The following is a 26,707-nucleotide window of genomic DNA, read 5'->3' as shown; positions in this document are numbered from 1 at the left end:
TAATAAAAGGGATTTACATCATGTATATATTATTCATGAGAGAAACTGTTTTTTTAAACAGTTGAAGTTAGTGGAGAGAGCTAGGATGAGGACTCAAAGACAGAGCACTTGGTAGCAAGTATAATGATTATACTCAGGCTTCTGTAAATTACTAATACGAGGAAATACTAATACTTGATTGCATGTGCCTTCTCCATTGCTAGTTTCACTGCAGGTCTCCTGAATCTTAGGTTACTCATTTGTCACTAGGAACAAAGACAACGTAAAGACAATAACGAAGTTTCAATGCCCTGTGGTAACTGAACTAGGTTAAGTGCAACTGTGATATGAAATTGCATTTGTATACCTGTTCTTTAAAGAACTAAAAAATATTTAGAAATAAACCCATTTTTTTTTCACTTCTGTTCTCCAAATCATCCCTGAGGATGTGTGGATAACTCAGTAAGAAAAGAAAAAAAGTTTAGGTTGGATCAAATCGCATATTCGATGGGGTGTATGTTTGAAAAAGTCAAGGTCTATCTTTGGCTTCAGAAAAATGACTCTCCTTTTAACATCTATATTCACAGAAGTATTCCATCATAAGGTTCCAGAGATGTAGCAAGAGCTGTCAACGGCACTTCCGGCTAGTACCACATGCTGCCAACCTTGCTGTGTGATGGGCATGCCTTCCTTTCTCCCTTTGCTCTCTGTACAAGCTTTTCTGAAAGGTGAGGAGATTATTGGGAAACATGGGTCTACACACAGCGAATTCATCCCATTTTCATGGCAGAGAAGCCCCGGGAGTCTCTGTGTATTTTTGAGGATCATAACCTGAACCCCCTACTTCTGCACACACAAGTCCTGTAGACTGATATATTCTGCCTGGTAAAGCCTGAACTCTTTCTCCAAGCAATAAAACAAATATCAGTCCCCATGAGGCATTCCCCAGTGTTCCTATAAGGGATGTTTCAAATTCCCTTATGACACTAACCATAAATAGTGTGACCTGCTATATGAGATAACTTTGACTACAGACTATCTAATCTGCATAAGCACAGCATCACACAGAAAACATGCCGGACAAGTCGTCGGAGAGCCTGTTGACAGGGGAAAGTGCCGGGAGTCCCAGCATCCCAGATCAACTAGGATATGCCCTCCTCTGCCCCGGGCTCTGCTCAACAGCCCAGTCTGTGAGTATTTTTAAGAACGGACCACAAAAATACTATGCAGTGATTATTTTTATAGCTCCTTAGGTCAACCATTATTCTAGGCCATGATTTCTCAATATAGTCTATTTGCCCAAAGGCTCAGGTGTTGAATTTTTTTATAGTAGCCATAATGAATCCATTTATAGACGATTTGCATAGACTTGCTATGACCCAAAATCAGCTGAGATTCCAGATATCACCATATGAAGTTAACAAAATAGCAAAAGACCTGGGAAATCAAAAGTTGAGTATTTCTGAGCCATCTTCAAGGAAGCAATCTCACGTTGTTCATTTAAAACCTTCTGCTTTGATATCATAGAGCAACATGCACTGAAACAATGTATGCAAAAGCCTGGTAACATAGAAAAGAGTACAGAGGGAGAGGTACAGCATTAGGAAGAATGACTTCGGTTCTGAATGATTGCTCCCAGGAGAACAGATGCTCAAGGCTTCAAAGGCTCCTGTCTGTAACCTTGAGGAGTTCACTGGGAGGCACACTCTAACATGGGAACACTGAGCCTTGGTGGTCATGGAATAAACTCATGAAGACCATAGTTTGACTGAACACCGATCAGAATTAACTGGAAATACTACTTGTTATTTATACACAAATTAAACAGGACATGTGATTTTTCTCTGTTGTCTTTCAAGTTTTTGGAAAACCAGCTACCACTGAAAACTAGAAGTTTAAAATAGATGTAAGAGTACTCATGAAATATACAATTTAGGCCATAAAGCACTTTATGAAATCATGTACTTATCTTATAATCATTAAAAATTTACTGGAAATATGAAATAATAGTAATTTCCAAAAGTTGTATAAAATCTATGGAATGTTTTACCCCGCTTCTTTCTATGGCAACATGGCGTACAGCTTTTGTGGATCATCAAGACCAGAAACTGTTTACATTAACATAGGGGGGAATGTCATCTTATTCCAGCATTCTTGGCTTACACCATCAGCATGCGTGTGTATAGTTCTATGCAGCAAACACACTGCAGGATTAGACATATAGAACTTCCGCCACACAAGAAGGCTGCTTCAGCCTTCTCTTGGCATGAGCACCAAGCTCTGCCCCACTCCGCTTATCTCTGGCTACTAGCAATCACTCATCTCTGCAGTTTTCTCCTCTTTGAACTGCCTGTGGACAGATCCATGCCATGAAACCTCATCCCTGTAGTGAGGCTTTTCCCTTTACCTGTCTGGAGGCTGTGCAAGTCCACACTGGGGGCTCTCGATTTTTATTGGTGGAGAGAAAAATTTAGCTTAAAGATATAGCAACAGTGGTATACATTTCCATATTTAAACATGAAGACAGGTTTAAAACATGGCAATGGAGTATACATTTATACATTTTAAAGTGAAGATGAATAAAGAGGGCCTCCCATACAGATCAGTATTAATCACTGGTTTTCAAAGCGTGTAAGAATCAGGAATCCATCACCTTATTACACATTCATTTCAACAGTTAATTAGGCTGACAGGCTACAAAATAAATGAGAATTTTGTCACCAATTATGTGAACACCTCTTTGTTCTCAAACATCTAATCTACTCTGTTCGTGTGTATTAGTTCTCAGGGTAGCTTCCAAACAAGTCATCTGCGATGCACAGTTATGGTAATCATGGAAGAAATCCCAGAAGTCCAAGGCTCAGCTCTCTCACTTACTGTGATATAATACTGAGCTAGTCACTCTGGACTCTTGGAGTCCCTGATACCTGGGTAATAACCCCTGCCTGCACTCAACAGTCAGACACGTTGGACAGCAAGCATCCCTAGGCAAAGTCTGCATGTCTTCCACGAAGATATCTAGGTATCAACTCTTGTTATTTAGGAAATGAAAGAATGTACGAGGTAAGTTCTAGTGTGCTGTCTGCCTGGAGATATAATATTGTTCGGTTTATAGCATTTAGGCCATGGGATTTTTAACACTATAAGTTTAGTAATAGTTATTGGTATTTTTAATTTTATTTTTATTTCTTAAGATTTATTTATTCATTTATTTTATATGCGGTGTTCTTGCCCGCATGTATGCCTGCAGGCCAGAAGAGGACACCAGATCTCATTACAGGTGGTTGTGAGCCACCATGTGTTTGCTGGGAATCAACTCAGGACCTCTGGAAAAGCAGCCAGTGCTCTTAACCTCTGAACCATCTCTCCAGCCCCTAGTTATTGGTATTTGTGGAATCCATAAATACTTATTAGTACAAATAAAATAAGTAGTTGTTGTTATAACAGTTAGTAATTTAGAATTACTCGCAATAACATTTTACTACTATAACTAAATTTGTAATACAAATTCTACTTTATAACTTAGGAAGTTACTAAATATTACTACCTTGATTATTAGTAACTCATGCTTATTGTAAAGGAATATACATTAGCAAAGAGACTCCATCTTGCTAATTATCGTTACCTCAGCCCCTAGAAGAGTGTCTACCACAAAATCTGTTTGATGTGAATGTTGAGCATACAGTAACAGTTCCGTGAGGTTCGGAAGCACTCTGCCTTTTAAAAACATTTCATAGTTACCATCATAGTTGACCCTCAAAAATCTGAAAAACAATATTTCCAGATAGTTCCCTTTGTAAAATAAGACTATGAAGAAGAACTGTATTCTGTCCAAATTCATGGTAAAACTATCACAGACCATCCACCCAGAGCTGTGTAGTAGAAGGGATGGCATGGAGGGTTAGGAACACCTGCTGTGACCTGATAAGAACCTAGGAATCACAAGTTCCTTCTTCTTCAAGATGTAACCATCAGTTGAACAGCATTAGCATCTGATTCTTTAATGAAGAAACAGCTGGTCCTCTTTGCCCAAGAGGATCTGAAAATCCACAGCAATGTCCTGTACGCCAGGGTGACTGAGAATGTGAGCTTCTCACAGGGCATGCCCGTCACCACGGCTCAGAGGAGTTGCTGATATAGTGCTGAATGCTGAAGATCCTCAGAATGCCCTCTGAAATACGACAAGCAAAATCTCACAAACTGCAACAGCTTGACTATGGTTACTGATGATTTATGAGAATGGGCAAGCACACGAAAATACATGTGCTATCTGTAGTTCCAAAGTCACATTAAAGATGACCTTACCGGAACAAAGGTAACAGGACTCTAGAGACAAGATTGCACTTTATGGGGCTAGCACCAGTTCTTTAGGGTAGGGCTGTGCTGTAGTAGGGTGCCTGTCTAGCACTTCGATGATGCATACACAGCCATCAAAGGGAACAATTCTCAAACCCTTCCTGTTTCTAACACTCAAAACAACTCCATATATATGTGTGCAAAATGCCCCAACTATGAACACAGAAAAGAAATATGCATGGATATATTTCTGGCAGGGAAACTCAGTTCTTGAGGCTGTCAAGGCATTTGGTTACTAACTGTGCCTGCTTAGCGATGCTCTACAACTATTTCCTCTGGATGGAATGCAGTTACTGACATCAGAGGACAGCACAGAACAACAGAGAAGAAAATGTGCTGGCCTACGAATCCCATCTGAAGCCATTCATCTGCTCTGCCTTCTTAGACTCAGACCAGTAAAAGCACAGGCATTGTTCTTGATGCAGAAGTGCACAAGGTAGTATATTTAAGAATAGTTTGCAGAAAGGGTCAACCTTTGAATGTAATTGCACACAAATACATGAAATACTAGAATAGTAGAATTATATGAAATATAAGGTTGTATAGCTAAATAGCCAAAGAACATAATACATTAAAATCTTAAAATCAGGTACTGAACAGATGGCTCAGGGGTTAAGAGCACTGGCTGCTCTTCTGGAGAACCTGGATTCGATTCCCACCACCCACCACCTAGTATCTTACAGTTGTTTATAACTCCATGGGGGTTTCCAGATAACATGAGGATTTCTTTGAGCTTTTCAGGCAATGCACACACATAATACACAGACATGCATGCAGGCAAATACACACATAAAATAAAATAAATGTTCTTTAAAAGTTTTTTTTAAAAAAAAAACATATAATCAGTAAGAATGTGAAAATGAAGAATCGCCTTCTTTGTTATGCGATGCATGTCTTCAGGCACACACACATGTGTGCATGTGTGCATTTGCATGCATGCATGTGTGCATGCACTAGGTACAGTACTATATATTCAGCCCTGTTACATCCTTCTTTAATAAGCTCTCCATTTCTGGTGGTCTAGCAATCAGTGAAACGGGAAGAACATCTGTTCTGTTGGCCTGAGAAAGCAACAGTAAAACTTATCTTCTGAAAATTACAAACAAAACAGTGTAATGCAGTTGCTGAGCCAACCATCAAGGACCGCACCACGTGACCACCCAGAGTCGGGGCTCTGTGGAGTCACTTTTCAAACAAAAAATATTTAAAAAATGGAATTTTAGGGATTAAAGAAAGATAATTCTACATCACAAGGCAACTCCAACTTTACAAACTTATCAAACAATGGAGAAACAGAAAAAGAGACAGAGATAGACAGACAGACGATAACAGAATAACCTCAAAGCCATTTCAAATAAACAATACCTTAGGAAAGATGACATACTTCATTGCCTGTGAAGAACAGAAAAAGAATTCCACTTTCCTGTACCATCAAAGCTTAAGGTTTCATGTTGTTGGTTCTGCCTGCCTGTTTTCATAGTTGTTCTTAAGGCAGAAGCCAGATTACAGGATAAACAATCCTGAAAGGTGGCACTTTATAACCTGAAGAAAATTGGGCCATCTCATTTCTCTTGAGGAAAAATATCATAATCCATATCAAAGAGCTTTAAAAAACATTCATACACAATAAAAAATATACATTCTGTACCAGACAACAACAACAACACACACACACACACACACACGAGGGGCCGGGGTCTACCTTAGCATTCAGTGCTGAACACAGACAGTATTTGGAAATGTAGGGGTGTTCAAAACAGCTGAGGAAATAAAAATTCATTGAAAATTCTCTGAGAATCAAAGGGCCTAAGGCTTAAAGAACCACTGACCGAGAGAAGGCACACCCAACAGTGTGTCAAAGCTCTTTAGACAAAGATTATTACCGTAATGATTTATAAGGAAAATTATAGCATATGGGTATCACATAAATATAAGCTGGCGTGGAAACCATGTGGGTGCTTTTCTACTTCCACAGTCAGAATTTAAAAGTAAGAAAGCAAACCCTAGAGATCACAGACATAAGCTAATGTGAGAAACGCCGTTGGTAAGTTGAAGGCTGCCTTGTTTAGTAACTCCTCCAATGAAAACCTCACGGTATGGGTATGGGAGAAGGAAAGTCACTGAAATAGGCAACTTGAAGCCCACCCCGCCTATGAGAACAGCCTTGACACAGAAAATCCCTAGCCAGAAAACAGAGAGGCCTATCTCCCCTATGGGAGCTTCAGTTTCTTTGTGGGAGTGGGTCTGGGCTACTTCATAGGGTTCCATGAAACGTCCATCCAACAGAAAGAGAAGAATGGGGTATATACTACCTGTTCAGTGAGCGACAGAGGCAAGCAGGAGCAACAGTAAAAAGTCCAGAAATGTGACAGTGAGGAAAATGTTTGCAGAGGAGGAAGGGGTAACTTCGGATTTAGGGTACACCCGACATTGTCAGGGAAGTGGGACAAAGGCAATTCCAACAGGTAATAAACGAAAACTGGGTGGTAAGGGACAAGGAGTTGTGAGCTCAAACGGAGGCAAGCAGTTTAGTTTACACCACTGTATCTGAAAGACCAGTGGGTTGCCACACAGAGAACAGGCAGGAGCATCACAAGCCAGGGGATGACAAAGGGCCTTGTCTCACTATGGATGACTCCTAGCTCTCAAAAGGGAAGAAAAAACATCACTGCCTGTGTCTCTTCTCATGATGGCCCACGTATTTTCTGTGGAACCCGCGTACAAAGACCCTTTAACATCTGCTCAGCTCTCATGCCCACTGAAGCTCCCACACCACAACCCTTCTGTATAAGCCCTCTGACGTTGTTTTCTCCCTATTGGCAGGAAGTCCGTCTGAACTCCCCAGATAGGGAACGAACTAAACTAAGAAAACAAGCCAGGAAGCCAACACATGGCTCCCTTGTTCTTGAGCAAGGGCTGCCCCCCTTAACCATGTCTGAGTCCTGCACTCTCGAGAGCAGTGGTTCTCAACCTTCCTAATGCTGGAATTTTATCACAGTTCCTCAGATTGGGGTGATCCCCGCAACCATAAAATTCTTTTGTCACTACTCCATAACTGTAATTCTGTTACTGTTATGAACTTCAATGTAAATATCTGATACGTAGGGTATCTGACATAGGACTTCAGGGCAAGGGTTGTTTCATAACCCCAAAGGGGTCATGACCCAGAGGTTGACAATCGCTGCCTAGAGTCATTGCAAACCAGCTTCACGAAGACCTTAGTGAACTGCAGAAGTGCCGTCTCCTCCAAGGGCGATGAAGTGTCCAGGCCTGGCTCTGATTTCAGGGAGTACATGGGCAGCCTGTACTTTTCCCAGAAAAGAATGCTCATACATTGGCAATGCCTTTTCAAAGAAGGGACCACAGAAACCCACAAAGATCCACAGCTCGAGTATGCAAAGAGGGCTAGCCTTCCTTCCCATATCTTCTAGGCCTGAAGTCACCTTTCAGAAGGCAGACATCTGAACCACGGGTATGACAAAATTCTTAAAACACTAGCAGGCCAATGGAGTAGATAAAGTGGTAGGCTAATGATGTGGTTCCTGGGAGGTGGGGACAACTCAAGAGAAACCAGAAAGTAGAGGCAATACCATAGGGTATGAAATAATCCCCGACAACATTGCTGTAACAAACACAAGGATGTCATCCAAGAACACAAGGGAAGGAACCCTGGAGACAGAACAGCCATTTGTCAAAAGTCGGATGGCACAGAAGACAGAAAGAGCATGCATTTCATTCTCGGCTTCTAGAAGTCTCACGCTACTCTGTTTGGTTTTCATCTCTATTGTTTCGTACATGAAGGAGATGTGGACAGTGATTGGTACAGATACAAAGACGCTGTAGTGGCCAAGTGTGCTGATGTGTGAGCGCATGGAAGATCCACACATTGCATGCTCGGCTCATGCAGACATTCAAAATCTACTTGATGTACAATGAATGCATTGCTACTAAAAGCCCTGGAACTGAACCGGGGTTTCTCTGAACCAGCTGTAACTTCAACATACACAGGTGTCATGGACAACTTTGTCTAACAGCAGAGAGAAAAGCAACATAGTTCAGGAACTATTGCAGGGTTTTTGTCCTATGGCTTTCTCATTAGACTACTGCTTGGTGCCATTCTGACACATGTCTGATGTGAACCACAGGGTGAAGGACACATCCCCACAAGAGGATAGGCTATACAATGTCTCTGAGCTGTAAACAAAGAGGTCACGTTTCTATCTGAGCCACTATTGCTTTTTATTACTGTAAAACCCCAGCCATCCAACTCTGTGAGGATTTAATCTCCTTGTTTCTAAAAGGTGGTTGGCACGGATGACTATGAAAAGCTCATTAAAATGGGACAGCTCATAAACTGTGGGAAATACACCGAGAAGCTTCCTTCTCTGATCCACCCCTAACTACAAATCACACCTCTGATGCTGATTTCATTCCCGCTCCAGTCCCCACGACTCACCCTCTCCTCCGGGCTGCTTGTACGGGTTGTACTTGGGCTTTGGAGCAACTACTGGAGCAAACTTCTTGGGTGGCTGTTGTGTCGACACTGAGATACTGGGGGTCCCAAAAGAATGGGTGGTCTCCATGCGTGCAGGAACATGGCCAAGAGGCTCACCAGTGCTTTTGGGTGGCAGCCAAGATGGGTGAGACATGGTTGAAATCTGCAGTAAGAAAAACAGAAAAACAGACAATACAATGTTTAGTGTGGATGGAGGGATGTATGAGAAAGAAGCTGGCCAAAAATTTAGAGTGGATGACAGGGGCCCAAGAGAAAATTCCGCACACACACCCGGCTTAAATTTATCCAGTAGGCATTAGAAAAAACGGAAATATTTATTTTCTTAACAGAGACATGATAGCATACTTCAACATGTCTTCTCGACAAGACTAGCTGCCCCCTACCCTGAAGAGGCACTGGGGGGCAGAGCAGAGAGGCGCTGGTTACCAAAAATACCTGAAACAAACACTGACGTTTATTAGAGAAAGAATGTCCAAAGCCAGCAATGAAATAATGACCAGGCAAATCAAAGAAATGGCCGCTAACACCTAAGCCGGGAAATGCAGATAAAGCTACGGTATCTCCATGAGGGAGAAGAAGCAGCCCAGCCCAGACACTGTTCTAACAGAGTATCCATACTGTGTGAAGAGAGATTGCAGTTCTCTGTCAGGATATGCCAATCACTCCTCCAGGTAACCTGCCTGCTGGGAAAGAGTCCCACCGACTTTCTAAGGAGGGCCCTCCAGGCCTGATTGCAAGAGCCCTCCAGCACAGGGAGGCCGGAAGGGGCCCTGCCCCCGCTCCTAGCCCCAAATCCACCTAGTAATTTATTAATTGAACTGAATTAATTAAGAGGGTGACATGATTACTTCCAGATGTCTATAAAGACAAAGCACGGAGCAAATGCAGGAACAAATGGAGGCCTCAGCATGTGGCTTAGCAATCAAGAGGGAAGAAGAAGTTGAGAAGCAATATTCTGAGGAATTCGTATGTGCCCACACCACGGGCACACAGAATGATCTAGGACTCAAATGAGGACAGGGTCAAAAGAATTATGATTTAAAATTCCAGGCCGCCTTAATTCATGGAGCTTTTATGAAAACCAATTTAAAAAATATCTAAGAGGGCCAGGCGGTGGTGGCACACGCCTTTAATCCCAGCAGTCAGAAGTCAGAGGCAGGTGGATCTCTATGAGTTTGAGGCCAGCCTGGTCTACAAGAGCTAGTTTCAGGACAGGCTCCAAAGCTACAGAGAAACCCTGTCTCGAAAAAAAAAAAATTCAAAGGGCTTTATGCACATACCATCAATTGTAATGAAAACTAAGGGGGAAATACCTGCATTCTCACAGAAAGTGACTGAGAATGATAGATCATTGTACCCAGAGAGAAACAGGCATTATTCTTTCCAAAGATGATGATAACTCTATGGATAACCAAAGGGAAGGAAGTTGAGATTAAAGACACAGGCCAAAGATGACACTGGTGGCCCTCAGGTCTCAGAGCCCTTCTTTTCCTTGTCCTCCCCTGTGTACATGCAGCAAGACGCATATACTTGAGAAACCGTGAGCTCATGAGAAGACAGGGACTGTATTTTACATATCCACAAATTTCCGCACTAAGGCATGCCACAAAACCAATAAAGAACAATAATCAATAAATGTCTATTTTACTAAGAGTTTTTAAATCTAGCTGAGCATTTAGAATCATTCAAACAGACTTAAGTTCCCAAACCCAAACTAAACTTTTCTCTAAGGTAGAGGGGGAAAAAAAAAAACCTTTTTTTTTTATTAATTGAGCCTCTTTTATGAAATTGGGAAAACAGTACTATCTTTACTTTCAGCATGACTAAGGTGAAGAGGAAACAGTGAATAAATGAAATCCAGAAAGGATTAAATGTTCCAAAGCCTTATGCATGCTTGTAGTATAAATTTTGATTGTTTGTCTTTAAACTGGTTAATAGCATCCCTGTTCCTTTGCTGCACATTCAGCTACTCGAAAACAAAAGCCTTTCAATAAGAACTAATGCAGCCTGTGATGGTCTTGAAGACAAAGCCACAGATCTGCAGAGCCAGCCTGCACTACTTACTAACTCTGGTGTGCTGGGTTAATTAGCTACACTGCAGACATAAAGGAAAAGGTAATTGCTGGAACTGTAGCAGGAGGAAGAGGGTAAGATTCATGAAAACCAAAGTCAGCTCTGCACCCTCTGTCTTGTGAGCTCTCCTTGCCATGCCTTCGCCCTCGCGTGAAGCACTTGGAGCTTGCCCTCCACAGAGGGTGACATCTGTCTGCAGATGGCCAGCACAGCATCTTCTAGATGTCATCAGTGCTCTGGGGTTCATAATCTTCTGTGTTGCTGACCCTGTCTTTATGGTGTGCCTAGCTCCACCGACTCCATTTTCTTCCAATCCCCCCAACTCGGATGCTGGGCTGTGTGACCCTCCTATGGGTGGGGGGGGGGATGTAGCAGCATATTCTTTTTACTGGATTCTTCTAGTACTTTTACACACTAATGTTAGTTTACTAGAAAGCAACTTATCAATCTCCCAACCTGCTGAAATGACTGGGAAATTGCTGGGTGGTGTCACTGTGCTATCCTAAGATACAGACAACTTGAAAATATCTTAAGCAAAAGTGGTTGATTAGCATATGTACCTCCTCTGCAGTTACTGGCAACTGTACAGAGGCTCCACTTCCCCATTGGCATTCATTGACACAATTTCTTTATCTCTCTTAACTTGGTATGTATGTATGTATGCATGTATGTATGTAAGTATGTAATGAATCATATTGATAGATTCCCAGATATTGAAACATCTTAGTAATCCTAGAAAAAATTATAAATTACAATTATAGTGTTTTGCCATACAATTGAAAAATTCATCTTTTGTACTGACTTTTGGGCATGAGGTCCTAAGGTCATTCTGCAGAGGTGTGCCCTTGGCTACTTTCCTTTTCATTAGCAGACTTCACTCTCAGAGGTTCTGAATCCCAGTGTGGTCTCAATTAACTTAATAAGGACCCTGAATAATCTGATCTTCAGAGGTTCATCAGAATTCGGTGAAAATACTTCTACATGTGATGATACTTTAATAACAGATACTAAGCCTATCTCTAATACCTTTATGAGAATATTCCTAAGATGGTGTGATAGCATTTACATCTGACAGAAAATTCATCTTTTGCTCAAGATTTTTTCACTGAACCCATTCAAAAAAGCTACCCCTCAGTTACAAATAATTTCTTACCCATAATGCATCATTCATGCCCCAGCAATTACTTGCCGGTGGTTCTTTAGACTGTAAGCCATGCATTTAATCCTTTGTCCAGGCTGGATACCCTGTTCAGTCACAGTACTATTGCCCTGCTGTCATGCATGCACACATGACTAGCAGCACACCTATGTCCCAAAGTCAAGTCTCCCATGCTTGAGAGCAGAACTCCTATCATATTATAACCGCAAAGTCTAGTTCATTATAAGGATGCAACAAAAATACCTATTAATTTAATGATCAAATAAACGTATGCCTATCACTATGTCTCCAGATGAATCAGAATCTCCTCCATGACTCAAAAAGTATAATGTCTGGGGGAGTTACATTTATCTAAGTGCAATGAAGGGAGTAACATAGAAAGGAGACAGGAAAATGCGAGGCTCTGTCAAAAGAACGAGAGCAGGTTTAAAGAGGCGGCTCCTATCAGGAACTGGAGAGCCGTGAGATTAGGAAACACAACAGAAACAAGAACAATGGGAAGAATGAACAACACGGGCACTGAGGAGAAAAGTCAGTGGCTAACGTACTGACCGTACCTGTGTAAGGACCTGAGCTCAAATCCCCAGCCCTCAAATAAAAACGGAACACAGTAGAGAACATTTGTAACCCCGATGCTACTACAGGGAGATTGTAGCTAGGGACAGAATCACCCCCAGAAAGTCTAACTCAGCTAGCCCTCACAGTGGAAAACAGTGAAACTCTTCCTCAAAAACAAGGTAACAAAGACTGACACCTGAAGTTGTACTCTGACCTGACATAACATACAAACATGATGGGGAGTGGGGGAGAAAATAGAAGAGGAGGGAGGGAGGAAGAGACAAACAGAAACAAATCAAAGTATGTGTAAGGGATAGAGACATTAGTTCATGCAAGATGGATCCAAGGAACATGGTAAATGCAATGCTTTCAATATGGAGTCTCTCTGGCCCTATTTTGAGTGTCAGTTAAATTAGAGAGACTTTGACAAGAAAAAATGTGCATCTGCAAACTGAACATCTGTAAACTTCCAAAAGCTCTAATGTTTTATGGCTGTCTTCTTTCTCTACATCTTCAACTTGCTTTTGATAAGCGAGTTCGAGGAATGGGTGGAATGGCAAATGCCTGCCGAGGCCCCTATTAGCTTGTCAGGGACAGAACCAGTGAAGAAAACACATGGGCAGGCAGGGGTGAGAGGGTGTTTTGCTGTCCCAGCCCTCACCTTGCTCTTCCTTCCTCTGTCTGTCAGCTTCTTCCTTCCTCTACCTCTGAGGCAGGTTTCACTCTAGGCTTATGATCATCTATCGTGAAATCAAGAAGTGAAACAGAAGACCCCCACCCCCACCCCCGCCCCAGACACTGAAAATGAAGCTGCAGCACCAGGAGAAAGGCAAACAGGAGAAACGGCCCTGATCCCAGCCACCTGGCTGCTGTTAAAAGGGTTACAAACACTGTGCCCTTTCCCTTGGGCAAAGCAAGTAGGAAAAATGTACATGGTTTCACTGATCACCATCTCTGTGGCTCTCTTTGTCATCTCTCCCCAGCAATTATGCAGGAACAGTAAAGGCACAGATAGATGAGAAATACCGAGTGTCTCCTAAGGGTTGACTAAATGTGAAGTGATGTCTAAAGACCACAGAGTCATCACAGCACGATATTATCATGACCCACATTTTAAAATTCAAGAATATAAGGCTGAGGATGGGGTTATGGGTCAGTAGCAAAAAACTTGTCTAGTATGGGTAAGGCCTTGGATTTGACCCCAAGTACTGCTACCTGCCCACCCATCCCAAAAAGGAAAGTTCTAAGAGGTTGCACAAATTGATTAGGATATACAACCACCAAATCACAAACGTAAAAAAGCTTCAACATAAATTCTTCCTGGAATTCTGCATCTCTGGAAATAGTGGTCTGGGCTCTTACCATTCCCATCCCTCTCTCTCGGATCATAGTGGTTATAATATATCCTTTCTATCATACTCCACAATCAAAGACTGACTAAGCCAATATCCAACAGACCAAACTAATCCAAACCACAGAGAAGACAAAGATGTTGATGATGATCAAGACCCTCCCTGTATAGGAAAGAAAACTGAGGGCCACAGTAAAAGGAAGAACCCTCTCCAGGAGTCTACGAATGCCAATTCACCCGCATTAGTGACAGAGAACAGGCTGATAGTGGATCATGATTTCCTATTGCTTCCCTCCAAATCAATACTGAATTCTATAAGCACTACTAAGATCACTGAAGAACAAGCCACCATTATACGGCATCATGCAACATCTGGTGCTATAAGCTTTAAACTGTGGTCTCTAAAGCCACCTCCAAATGTGCTCATGTGGAATTTGTGTACGTTTCTGATTGTTTACCTTGCACTGATGGGGTCGCACAGTGTGATCTAGGGTGTGGCAAGCTAGTGTTGCACGGCTGAGATGGCGCCCTAGCATCTTTATGTAGACATTCTGACTTTAGGGCTGAGAGTTAAGTGGCATAAAGCATCCATATTCATCTTTGCCTTAGTCCCTCAATAACTGCTTTGTCAGTGTGATGAATAAATTGATGTGGAGGGAGGGCACAGAAATTAACACCCACTAATTTAGTGATGTAGGAACTGGAGGCAGGGGCTGTGGCTCAAACTTGAAAAGTTGATGGCAGACTTCAGTCTAGCATTCATGTCCATCATCCACAGGATTTTTTATGTGAACAGGCATTTAAGACTCAGATAACATACTCCTCAACCATGAAGGGTTTCTCTTAGCTGACCCCTGCAGGTGAAAGGCGGTGCCTTTCTCGAATTATCAAAATGCTGCTATAAGAGTATTGTTAGCATTATTAATTACACAAAAAGAGGGATTTCATTATGACATTTAGATACATGTCTATATATATTCTGAACATGTTCAACCCTCCTGCTATTCTCTTGCCCCGCCTCCTTCTGGTCTCCTGCCTCTTCCCTAATAGCTCCCTGCCTATTTTCACATTTCTTTTCCTACTCCACATACATGAAAAACGTATTGTCTTTAAATATCTGGGTTTTGTACCTTAAATATGTATGATCTCTAGTTGCACACATTTTTCGGCAAACAATCTATATTGGTTCTGCTTTGTAGCTGAATGAGACCCCGCCTCGAATGCTCATTCCATTTTCTTTCCCCACAGAGCCTGATTCCATAACTAAGTCACCTGTGAATGGTAGAGAGCAGAAAAGCTTCCTCTTCCCATATCTTTATCGGTATTTGGTGTTCTTATCTGAGGATGGTCATTTGGGACCTGGAGGGATGGCTCAGCCATTAAAGGCTCGGCTCACAACCAAAAATATAAGAGGATAGTCATTTGGACTTGAATAAGGGAATCTCAATGAAATTCAAAGCTGATTTCATCATGCCTTCCTTCTCCTTTTCAATGTTCCCCTCGCTCCCGGCATCCCGAGGCAGGATCTGAACACAAGCCACCGTTCACCCGAGCGAGCCTTCTTCCAGTCAGCTACAGATCCCCACCCCTATTGCTATCTTTTCAACAGCAACAATATACTTCCCTAGTGAGAGCACGGCTATCCATCCTGTACTACATGCCAGTATCTGGCTGGAGGCTTGCTAACCTTCAAAGCTCAGAATCAGCCTTCAGGAGTAGCTCAGACAGGAGCCTATAGTGCAACTTTAGTTCCCTGGGAGCAAATGTCCTCTGAAGACGCCAGCGTTGAATTGGGAGCATAATAAGCATGAGTCTCCTCACAGGCATCATGCATTTTGAAAAGATCCTGACAGCAAAACTATTAAAAACCAAGTAAAGTTAGGTCTGAAGATTCCCAAACCAGCTATAATTTTCCTCTCAGCTCATCAGAGGAAATACACTATCTTTCCACCCCCCCACCCCCGTTTTCTTGTTACCTGTTTTCCTAATTCTGTGACCCTTCCCATGATGGGTGGGAGTCTTGGATTAATCTCAGTGATTACCAAGGTATCAATCAAGACTTACTATGCACAAGTAAATAAGCACTTTAGGCAAAGCTTTTCCAAACAGCACAGGTAAGTCCCTGCCAGGGTAATTACAAAGCAGATAGGCTGCAGCGGGTGAGGGAAGCGTGGGAAGGCAGCGCTGAGGAACGAGGCAGGCTGAAAATTACACACAATTGCTAGCGGAAAGGCAAACTCAATCATTTTCGGAAGCATCAGGTCACACAGAACAGGAAGGGTAAAGCGGGACCCGGGCCGGGATGAAAATGTCATGTATTCCCTTAACTTCTCTCTACAGACAGCTTGGAAGGATACTGGCTATACGCCCCACTCCTTGCATGGACAGCTGGCATTGCTCAGAGGAGCAAGGAGAGGATCTCCACAGAAATGCCAACCCTTTATATAGGCTTTCTCAGAGATGCTGGACACACTGGAAACAGAACCAGACTTAGACACAGAACGGTCGGCCACAACTGCTCGCTCAGTCACTAAGCGGCTCTCTGACTTGTACACCGTTAAAACCCAGTATGGCTCCTTAGCTGGAAACTAGAATGAGTTTCCTGCAAACACTGTCCAACAGCTCTCCTATCCCATAGTTCCCTACGACTATAAGCTGAGTCAACTGAGGCTTTGTATAAAACTAAGTTCTAATTACTAAAAATTCCGACCCCCCAGACTGAGGAGGTATGAGGGGGTAGAATAGGAATCAAGACAGATTATTTACCTGCCTGGCACAGAAAATAATGTACTTGATGTGCTGCTTGCTACTTTTGGCAACACTGTGGGATTGCAAAATCTGACTGCATTTGAAAACCCCAAAGGAACCCAGCAACAGCCATAGGAAAAACAGCAGGTCCCAGGGAGTAAAGGCAAGTCACTATCATCAGAAGTGACGCAGGATAGAGACAGGCCCCTGCAAGGCACCTTGCCTTCAGATTCACAGTATCACTGAAAAAAGAAACAAGGAACTGATGGGCTACAAACAGCCCTGAACACCAGGGCTCCAAAGAAGGCCAGGAGAGGGTGGACAAATACTAGGAAGATTCCTCTGCCACTTTCTTAGCAGTAACAGAAGAAGGAAAGATGGCTGACAGCCGACAAGATCCGCGACAGATAATACAGAGGTCACTTGGAGTCCCACACACATTAGGAACTAATATTTTTCTTTTCATTCGAATGTAACATGAAAAAGTCCCTAACCAGTTAGAGAAACTGAAGTGGCTGCCCCGATTTAACAAAGCAGTAAGAAGATATCAGAGGCAGTGTGCAGGCCCACATGTTTTACCAGAAAGAAAATTCATAGTGGGAAGCTTGTCTAGGTTAGCCAGTAGCATTGCTGGTCATTGGATGATAACCAGGTGGACTGGATAAAAGACAACTAAACTGGTCGTGAGAATGAAGCACTTTTTTCCCCAAAGACTCAGTCCTGATACCCAACCATTCACTCAAAATCACATTCAACAGCTCTGTCTGACACAGAGAACACGAAAAAAAAATATCTCCAGATTCAGTTTCCCCAGCTCTAAAATCAACTTCCTCCACTGCATTTTATACTCTCTGATAACATTGTTTTTCTGGGCAGTACCCTAGGTTTACATAAAAATGTCGTCCCCAGGAGGCTACAGCAAACTTGTGCTATGTGGGAGCAGCTAAAAACGAGGAGCAAAGAACTACTTGAGTTTGCATGCACTCGGAGAATTTACTTCTGAACATGGAAATCGGAACGTACAACGCTAAGATGCTATGTGCCCCATTGTCAAAGGTTTTGCCTTTCGAAGGGGTGAGAAAGTGATGATGGGAAAAGCCAACAATATAATCCCTAATAAAGCTGAGGAGTCTCTTTAGTGGTTATCTGGAATCTCTCCTGCTAAACCTACCAATAAGTGCAGGTTAATTGCTGCTCACTCGTCTGCGTTCAGCAGCGTGTTCAGACTTGTATTAAATGCCACGCTTTAGTTATCTGTTTACAAGTCTGTTGTACCCATTAGATAGGCCGTGGAATTTTACTAGCACTTGAGGTATGTTTTAATTACTTTTAATTCTTTAATGCCTTTGTTTGTATCCTAACAAAAATAGGGATAGAACAACAAAGCCCATCTTACTAATAACTTGAAAAGGGAGAGATGCATACATTTTTCATGAGGAGGGTGCTATTGGTGTACTTCTGTACATAACACTGCATGTTTGTGAAACCTAAATACCACAGCGCTCACCAACACCTGGGAAACAGCCACTGTGCAAAACTATCCCATAGCTTTCAAAGTCAGCTTGATCACTCTCATTTACTGGAGTTAGTATCACGGGCTTAAGATGTTAGGATAAACTCTGTGGTATAAACCGCGTCTCCACTTGTTCTTTAAACTATTTTAAGTTTCTGTTTTAAAAGTGAAATAGAAATGAAAGTTAACATTTTAAATGCTCAGATAGTGGAAAAAAAAGTGATGGTAAGGGTGATGGAGATTTTCAACAAAGATTATGAAAGGATTTTAGAAGACGAGAAGAAATAACCCTATGCATATATGTAATTAGGTTTCAAAATAATAATTTGATTAATTAAAAAGTTAACCAGATTGTGACTCCATGTATGAAAGCCAGGCAAGCCTTTGCTATGATGCATCGTTATCCAGACTACATAAGGAAGGCCACATTTGCACTTACTCGGGGTGAAACAACTGGGAAGAGCTTCAATGGTAGACCTTTCTCCACAATGGTGGAAACTATTCAAATTTTATTTCAAGATTTTGAAATAAGGCAAAATCTGGTGAGCAACTGACCAATGCCAGCGGAGCAAAGCCCAGCCTGGATGTTTCAGCTCCCGTTCAGAATCACAGCAAAGGGGGTTTAGTCCTTCTGAAAGCTCTCCAAGAGAGTACGGGTGTTGAGCTTCTGAAGTATTTTTTTTAATCACAATGCTAAAGAACTGAAATGTATAAAAACCACACTAAACTGGCTAAATATTCAAGGAAAATAAGACACAATACAAACATACAACACACACACAATTTAGATAAAATTTAAATCAGTAGCTAATAACAATCACCAGTACAGAAAGCAATATCAACAAGACATAAAATTATTAAAATATTTCTATTGTGGAATGCAAATGCATCCACATGTACCTCCTTACATCTTAAGACAACCCCTTCCATGACACAACCATGATGGCTGCTATAAAGTTCCTCATAGCTGAAATCCATACATAAGGACCACGGGCCCATCTCACCTTTCACTCTGTAACCACAGACTCTCTAATGCATAGCGTTCCTTTAAACAAGTAATGTCACTAATTCCCTGCTCAATGCATATCTCCCTCACAAGTTCAGTCTGGTTCTCTAAAAACAAAAAATGGTCTTTGACCTTCAGAACACATTTTACCCAATGGAATTCAAAGTTTTCTTCCAAACACACAAAAAGTGCTTTCTGTCGTCTGTCTTAAAGGAGATACTAATTATGAACTAGACAAACTGGGGGAAAAACACAATTATTAGGACATTTAAATTGTGGTACCTTAGTCAAGGGCAGTCAATGCAGCCAACCTTGTTCATGAACATAAAAGGCATCCTCCTTGATTCCCCGTACGCTATGAACTGAGTTGGAAACCCACTACATCACAATAATTAGAGCGGTGACTATGAGTGAATGGCCAACACTGATGTTATCTTCCCTAGTTTTCTTTCAAATGCCCAGAGTCCATCCCATAATTGCTCAACCAGAGAGGATGACTACACACACACACACACACACACACACACACATCATAAGAGTTTGGGAATACTAAGAGTTAAGCTCTAAGTCTGAATCATTAGGTCATATGTCAGACACTATTCTCTACGGGTCCTCATATCTACGAGGGATTGTAAATTCAGCTTACGCCTGCTCATTTGCTTTGTGTACCCATTAATAAGAAGCAGTTCAAAGTGGCTCCGATGGGACAGTAAGTAACCCGGTCAAGGAGCTGTGATGATGTGTTGTTCGCTGGGCAAGAGCGAAGCTCAAATGCAGTCAGCTACTGATCCAAGGGGTTCAGAGAGCTCTGAGCCTCTCAAGCCTGGAACTGTGATTACAGGTGCACAGAGCAAGGAGCAGCAGGAGGCACACTTTAGGACTGCTGCTCTAGAGCATCTTCCCCCAACCTAGGAGGAAAGGCTGGAGAATAGAGAGCTGGCTCAGCAGTGAAGAGCCCTGGCTTCTCTTGCAGAGAAACAAGACTCAATTTCCAGCACCCACATGGTGGCTCACAAACATCTGCAACCCAAGTCCCTCCAAAATCTAACACCCTCTTCTAGCCTGTACTCAAGTGGTAAACAGACATTATTCAGGCAAACACCGTAAACACAAAATAAGACTAAATAAAAATCTCAAAAGAAACAAATAACTAAAAGAAAGGATAAGAAAATCCCAGTCACACAGAAGGAAGCAAAAGAGCTCAAACTTCAATCTACCCCTTCTCCTAGAGTAGCAAACACTGCCTGCTACAAAGACAAGCTGAAACGCTCCGAGAGCGTGTGTACCATCCATCTTTCCCATGCCGTGCACCACCAGTAACTATAATATTTATTTTCTTGTAAATACTGCAAAAAAAGAAGTTTACCTGGGGCTTAATTTAGAACATGAAAAAGAGCATCTACCGTGTGCTTCAAGCAATTCGCTCGGAAGCTGTGCGTAGTGCAAGCAGAATTGCTAACAATTTTCTCACATTTCTAGATCAGTGTTACGGAAGCATATAGAAAGAAGTCGAAATAATTATTTATAGGTCATCAGGTCGTATCTGCATATGATATATTTTAAGTAAACTGTTTTGTTTGATTTCCATTGCAAATTCTAAGCACACATTTAAGGCTGGGGGAAGAACAGGACAGAGTTGAGAACCCAGGGTGGGAATCTGGCAACCTTTGCTTAAGACAGAAGTCACCCAGACACAGTGACCACGACCGTAATACTCTGGTCTCCCTCTAGGACTTTCCAAAATGTAACAAAACACTTTACTGTCCCAGGTCATGGCCTTTTCTTTTTAGGCACTTCTCTGACAAACAGGAATTCCCCAAAGGATTTCCCTGAAGTAGGTGGTTATATAATAGATGATACTGCCAAGCAGAGACTTAATAGAGCACCCCATCGGAGTGCTGACCACACATTCAAGCCCCACAGTGTTCGGTGAAGTCCCTCAAACTCACTGTGGCGGACAGTGAGTCAGCCCTCACACGTGCCACAGAACACAGGGGCTGCACTGGTGCTAGGCATGGATTACAAACAAAAAAATGCTGCCAAAAGATAGGTACTGTCTTGAGACTGGGAAGGCTAGTACGGGCAGAGGTCATGTCTGGGGCTCTGCCTGTTTCCTATGGGAACCCTGGTGGAGGGCAGGGGGGCTGTCTTCTACATTGACACCCACATAGCCATTCTTCAGCACGAGGGCTTGTCAGCAGCAGCTGTGGCAGACAATACCTGGATCCCATATCTCAGAAGCCATTACCGCCTTTCTGATCATGTCTCTTATAGAGTATATCTTTGATTTCAATAGTTGAGAGAACGCCTAGTGACCTTTCTTGGCTATAAAATAATGGGGTTAATTGTAATTCTGGGGTTCAATTCTAGATGGTCAATAGATCATCTATTCCATGTGGTCCTTTTGATGGATTCTGAGCTACTAATGCCCTATTGAATCTCTTCTACTTAAATACCTGTAAAAGCTGGCTTCTTGTAGCAAAATCCTGATTTTAAAAGAAAAACAACACCCCCTCAAGGTTCTAACAATTTGATTCACAAAATGGACAACAATATATTATGAGAAAAAGACATGCCTAGGTCATCCATTCTGTCTGTGCAGAGCGATGGGCCATCCCAGGAAGTGAGCCATGCAGACAGCGGGCCTTCTTCTCAGAGCTTGTAGATTCTGGGAAGACTAGGTTTCAACCCACAAAGCACTCAGTGCTGATGATGAAGCCGATTACTGCCTGAAACATCTAATCTCAGCATTCTGCTCTGGGCTCCATTGCAGGCTGTTTCTCTAACCAAAGACAACACACAGGGGAAGTCCCTTGCCTCCAACATTCGCAACTCAGTCTTCATGCTTATGAGGGAATTTACTTGGATTCCTGTTGTAACCGAGCTTCCTAAACTTTCAGTTCCCTCAAAGATGAAGGTGAAGAAACAAAGGTCACAAAAAAAAAGACCAGGCACAGCTTAAAGGGGCAAAGGAATCTCTGAACACGAATGTTCAGATACTAACAATCTACAGTTAGACTTCGAGGGAGTCACTGGGAGATTGCAAACATACCAGAGCTAGCTCCACAACATCTCTCTTTGGAAATATCTCAGCATCTTGAGAGAAGGGAAGATGAGATACTTACACAGCCTAGATCCTCTTGAAGTACAGAGACTGAGAGAAAGCAGGAGAGAACTATGCCCCAAACTCAGTACTACTGATGTTGCTCAAGAAAAGTCACTAATTCACTCATGTCAAAAAGAAGAAAAATTCCAGAAACTCATGAGATGGAATAAGTTTGGTAAATAAGATTAAAAATAACAAGAAGGGCCAAGAAGGTGCAGTTGTACCAACTCCAGCACTGACTGAGCTCACACCAGTGCTTTCAGGCCCCACGGGGCTCACAGGCCTCAGTTTCCTCGGCTTTAAATGAAAACACTATTCTGTGACTGGCTGAGCAAAATTGAATGAGCATTTTGAAGTGTGTGTGTGCGCATGTGCGTGTGCATACACGTGTATGAGTGTGTGCGTGCACAGAAAGGAAAAGTACTAGCAAAGGCATTTCAAGGAAAGTTATAAATAAATATTCTCACGTCAGGGTAACCAAAGGGAATTAAATACAGCAGTAACATTACAAGGTGATAGCTGAAGAAAGACGGTGATCAGAACTGTTGCAAACAATGGTGTCTAAAGGAGAAGAGAAACCAGCTGAGGCTGTCACAATCCTCTCAGTTCCTGTAGCACACACAACAATGGAAAGATTGCAGGGAGGGGCAGCACAAACATTTCAGCTATGACACACCAAGGACGTGGGACAGGGCCCTGAGAAAATGACACTTCTACCTCATTATAACCATCTCGGCAAGTGTGCTCCTCAGAGTATTTAAGCCTTGGGAGAATGGACAGTGAGCAGAGGCGTGTCTGGCTAGCATACTCCCTCAGACTTCAGAAGAAAGAGCCGTTGATAGTGAACGATAGCTTGGCTGGGTATAGTAGTTTGGGGATGTACTCACTCATATTTGGTCTCTAGCCATAAATAAAGGACATTGAGCCTATAATTCATGTTCCTAGAGAAGCTAAATAAGGTGAATCCAAAGACAAACACATAGGCATCCTCAGGAATATTAACCTTCATCAGGCGATGAAAGGAGACAGAGACAGAGACCCACACGGGAGCACCGGACAGAAATCTCAAGGTCCAAATCAGGAGCAGAAGGAGACGGAGCACGAGCAAGGAACTCAGGACCACGAGGGGTGCACCCACACACTAAGACAATGGGGATGTTCTATTGGGATCTCACCAAGGCCAGCTGGCCTAGGTCTGAAAAAACAGGGGATAAATCCGGACTAGCTGAACATAGCGGACAATGAGGAATACTGAGAATTCAAGAACAATTGCAGTGGGTTTTTGATCCTACTGCACGTACTGGCTTTGTGGGAGCCTAGGCAGTTTGGATGCTCACCTTACGAGACCTGGATAGAGGTGGGCAGTCCTTGGGCTTCCCACATGTCAGGGAACCCTGATTGCTCTTCGAGCAGATGAGGGGGGGGGGGACTTGATCGGGGGAGGGGGAGGGAAATGGGAAGCGGTTGTGGGGACGAGGCAGAAATCCTTAATAAATAAATAAATTAAAAAAAAAATAAAATAAAAAAAAAAAGAAGAAAGAGCCAAGCATGGTGGCACATACTTCTAACCTAAGTGCCAGGAAGGAGAGGGTCAAGCAAGACCTGCCGACCAGTTTATCCTCATCAGTGAACGCCTGACGAAGTGAGAGACCTTGTCTCAAAACCAGGGTGGACAGCCCCTGAGGAATGACATCCAAGGATGACCTTTGGCCTCCACATGCACATGCTCACACATGCCCAAATTTTCAAACACACACATACCCAACGCACCTGGTCAAACATAATACACAAAAGGAGGTTGGAGAATGGCTTGGTGGATATGAACGTGAGCTGCCTCTGAAAATGAGTAAGTTTAGTTCAGAACACCCATGATAGGTGGCTCACATCGACCTCTAACTTCCCTCCAAGGGATCCATTATCCCTTCAGTATTCTACATGTACCCAAACGCACATGCAAGTACACGCACAGACAAATAAACACAAAAATTTGAAAATAACAAAGTACTTCCTTTGAAAGATGTGTGGCGTGTATGTGACTTCGGGGTTGCCCACTTTGTAATTCTCCCACCCTCAGCAGACTGAGCTGTCTACAGTTCTTTGTCTAGGAGAGGGACAAATGAGAACTCCTCTTTCTGCATTAGCTTGTTTCCTGGTATCATTACTCAGGTCTTGTTTAGCCACACTCACAGACACAGCAGGCAACATGCATATATGTATGCATTTTATATATGTATGCAACAATAATAATCAAAAAGGCGATCAATTTGAGGAACACAGGAGGAGAACGGGGAAGAGGGAAATGCTATGATTAGATTTTAATTCAAAAGCTTTTAATGAAAAGTCTTTTTTTTTTTAATTTTCTAAGTGGCTTATACAAGTGTCTTCATCTATTTCTCAGTTCTATCAAGTAGAAAACAGAAATGACTTAAGTTAAAAGTGAAATAGAATAGTGAAAGTCCTTTGAAGTGGACAGCTTGGATATCTGTTCACCTAGAAGGACAGAAATACAACAGCAGACGTTATCCACAGCTGTATCTCAGCATCGAGACGGCATAGAAAGGCAGGTTCAGAAAACATCCAGCGGATTACCAGTTCAAACACTTCCAAGAGGGGCTGGGAGACAAACTGCTGTTGATAAAATAGTAACATTGATTCTAACACTCCGTGATCATGGCAGGTTTCTCCAGTGTTAGGACTTTCCTCAGGGCAGAGGTCTCCATTCCTTGGTTAGGTTAAGTCATCCTTTTAGCTATTGTGAATGACAGTGTTTCCATGACTTCTGTCTTCGTCATCTCTGTGCTTGCCGTTGGTATACAGAAGTGTTTGCGTGTTGACTGGCATCCTGCCACTTTGCTGAAGGCATTGATCATTTCTAGAACTTTCCTGGTAAAATTCTTGGGATCGCTAATGTATAATATCATATGCATCATATCTTTTATGCATCATATCAAACCACCTGCAAATAAGGATGAGCTGATTTCTTCTTTTCTTATGTGCTGTCCTCCTCTCCCCATTTTCTGTCTCATTGCTTTAGCTAGCGCCTCAAGCACTATATTGAAAAGAATGGATTCAGTGGACAATTGTCTCAGTCCTGATTTTACTTGGATTTTTATTTTTCTCTATTTAGGGGGATAGTGGCTATTAGTTTGTCATATGTACTCCTTTTATTATAATGAAATATGCTCCCTCCAGTCATACTTTCTCTAAGACTTTATCATGAAAGCATGTTAGCTTTTTGTCAAACATCTTTTCTTCATCTATTCAGAATATCATGTGATTTTTCTAAGTCCAGTTATATGATTTATTACATTTACTGACTTACATATATTGAACTAGTCCTGCATATCAAAGGCAAAGACAACCTAATCTTGGTGTGTATCTTAAATAAATATATGTATGTATGTATATATATACAAATTTGTATTTAGTTTGCAAGCATTTGATTCATATTTTTTGCAACTGTGCTCATCAGAGATATTGGCCTATAATATTCTATTTGTTGATGTTGATCCGTCTTTGCCTGTCTTGGGTAATAGTGTACTACTGGCTTCAATGAAGGAGTGAAAGACTAGTGGAATCCTTCTGTGAATCCATCTGGGTGCAAACAAAATTAAATCTTGGCATTTGCAGGTAAATGCCTGGAACTAGAAAATATGATACAGACTGAGGCAACGCAGGTCCAGGAAAACAGAACACTGCATACTCTCTCCTATTTGTGGATCCTAGCTCCAACTCATTATATGTGAGTAAGCAACATGGAGCAAACTGCAGATATAGGGAGAGTAAAGAGGAACCGTGGGTCAGGGGAGATCCTCAAGGAGGGGCCAAGTAGGACACAGTTGCTGAGAAGGAGAAAATTGGGGAAGAGGCAGAGTAGTTTAATTGGAGACTGAAGAGGATGGGTAATATATAGAGAGGATGAACGTTTGGAAAACCATAGAAAATGTTATTTTATGTTCACATAAAAATACATTATATACGCCAGGCAGTGGTGGCACACGCCTTTAATCCCAGCAGAGGCAGGCAGATCTATGTGAGTTTGAAGCCAACCTGGTCTACACAGTGAGTTCCAAGACAGCAAGACCTGTTTTACAGAAAGAAAAACAACTGTCTTCAAAAAGAAACAAACAAACAAAAACCAAAAATAAAAAACAAAACAAAAAAAAGAAAGAAAAAGTAAAGCCAAACCAAAACCAAAAACCCTGTTGCTGAAGATACAACACACACTCACAACTTGAATCAACCCAGAAGAAGCCCTTCCTGAGGAGTGTGTGATATAACCGCCATAGGAGAAAACAATCAAAGGCCTACCAAGCTGTAAGCCCAGGAACCACAACAATGA

General features: G+C 42.2%; 1 protein-coding gene across 2 annotated transcripts in view; it reads right to left on the bottom strand.

Moving 5' to 3' along the window:
- The window catches only part of LOC121464860 (LIM domain containing preferred translocation partner in lipoma), a 601,897-nt gene that overhangs the window by 373,810 nt on the left and 201,380 nt on the right, over positions 1–26,707 (bottom strand). For both annotated transcript variants that reach the window (XM_041677943.1, XM_041677944.1), the window contains exon 4: positions 8,792–8,993. In XM_041677943.1, coding sequence (XP_041533877.1) covers positions 8,792–8,984 — 193 coding nt within the window. In that variant the 5' untranslated portion in view covers positions 8,985–8,993. The remainder of the gene's footprint in view (positions 1–8,791; positions 8,994–26,707) is intronic.

This window comes from Microtus oregoni, unplaced genomic scaffold (assembly GCF_018167655.1).
Source record: "Microtus oregoni isolate MIOR12 unplaced genomic scaffold, Mior012 000029F_ref0000214, whole genome shotgun sequence".
Taxonomy (NCBI): domain Eukaryota; kingdom Metazoa; phylum Chordata; class Mammalia; order Rodentia; family Cricetidae; genus Microtus; species Microtus oregoni.
This window is presented reverse-complemented; position numbering and strand designations above follow the sequence as displayed.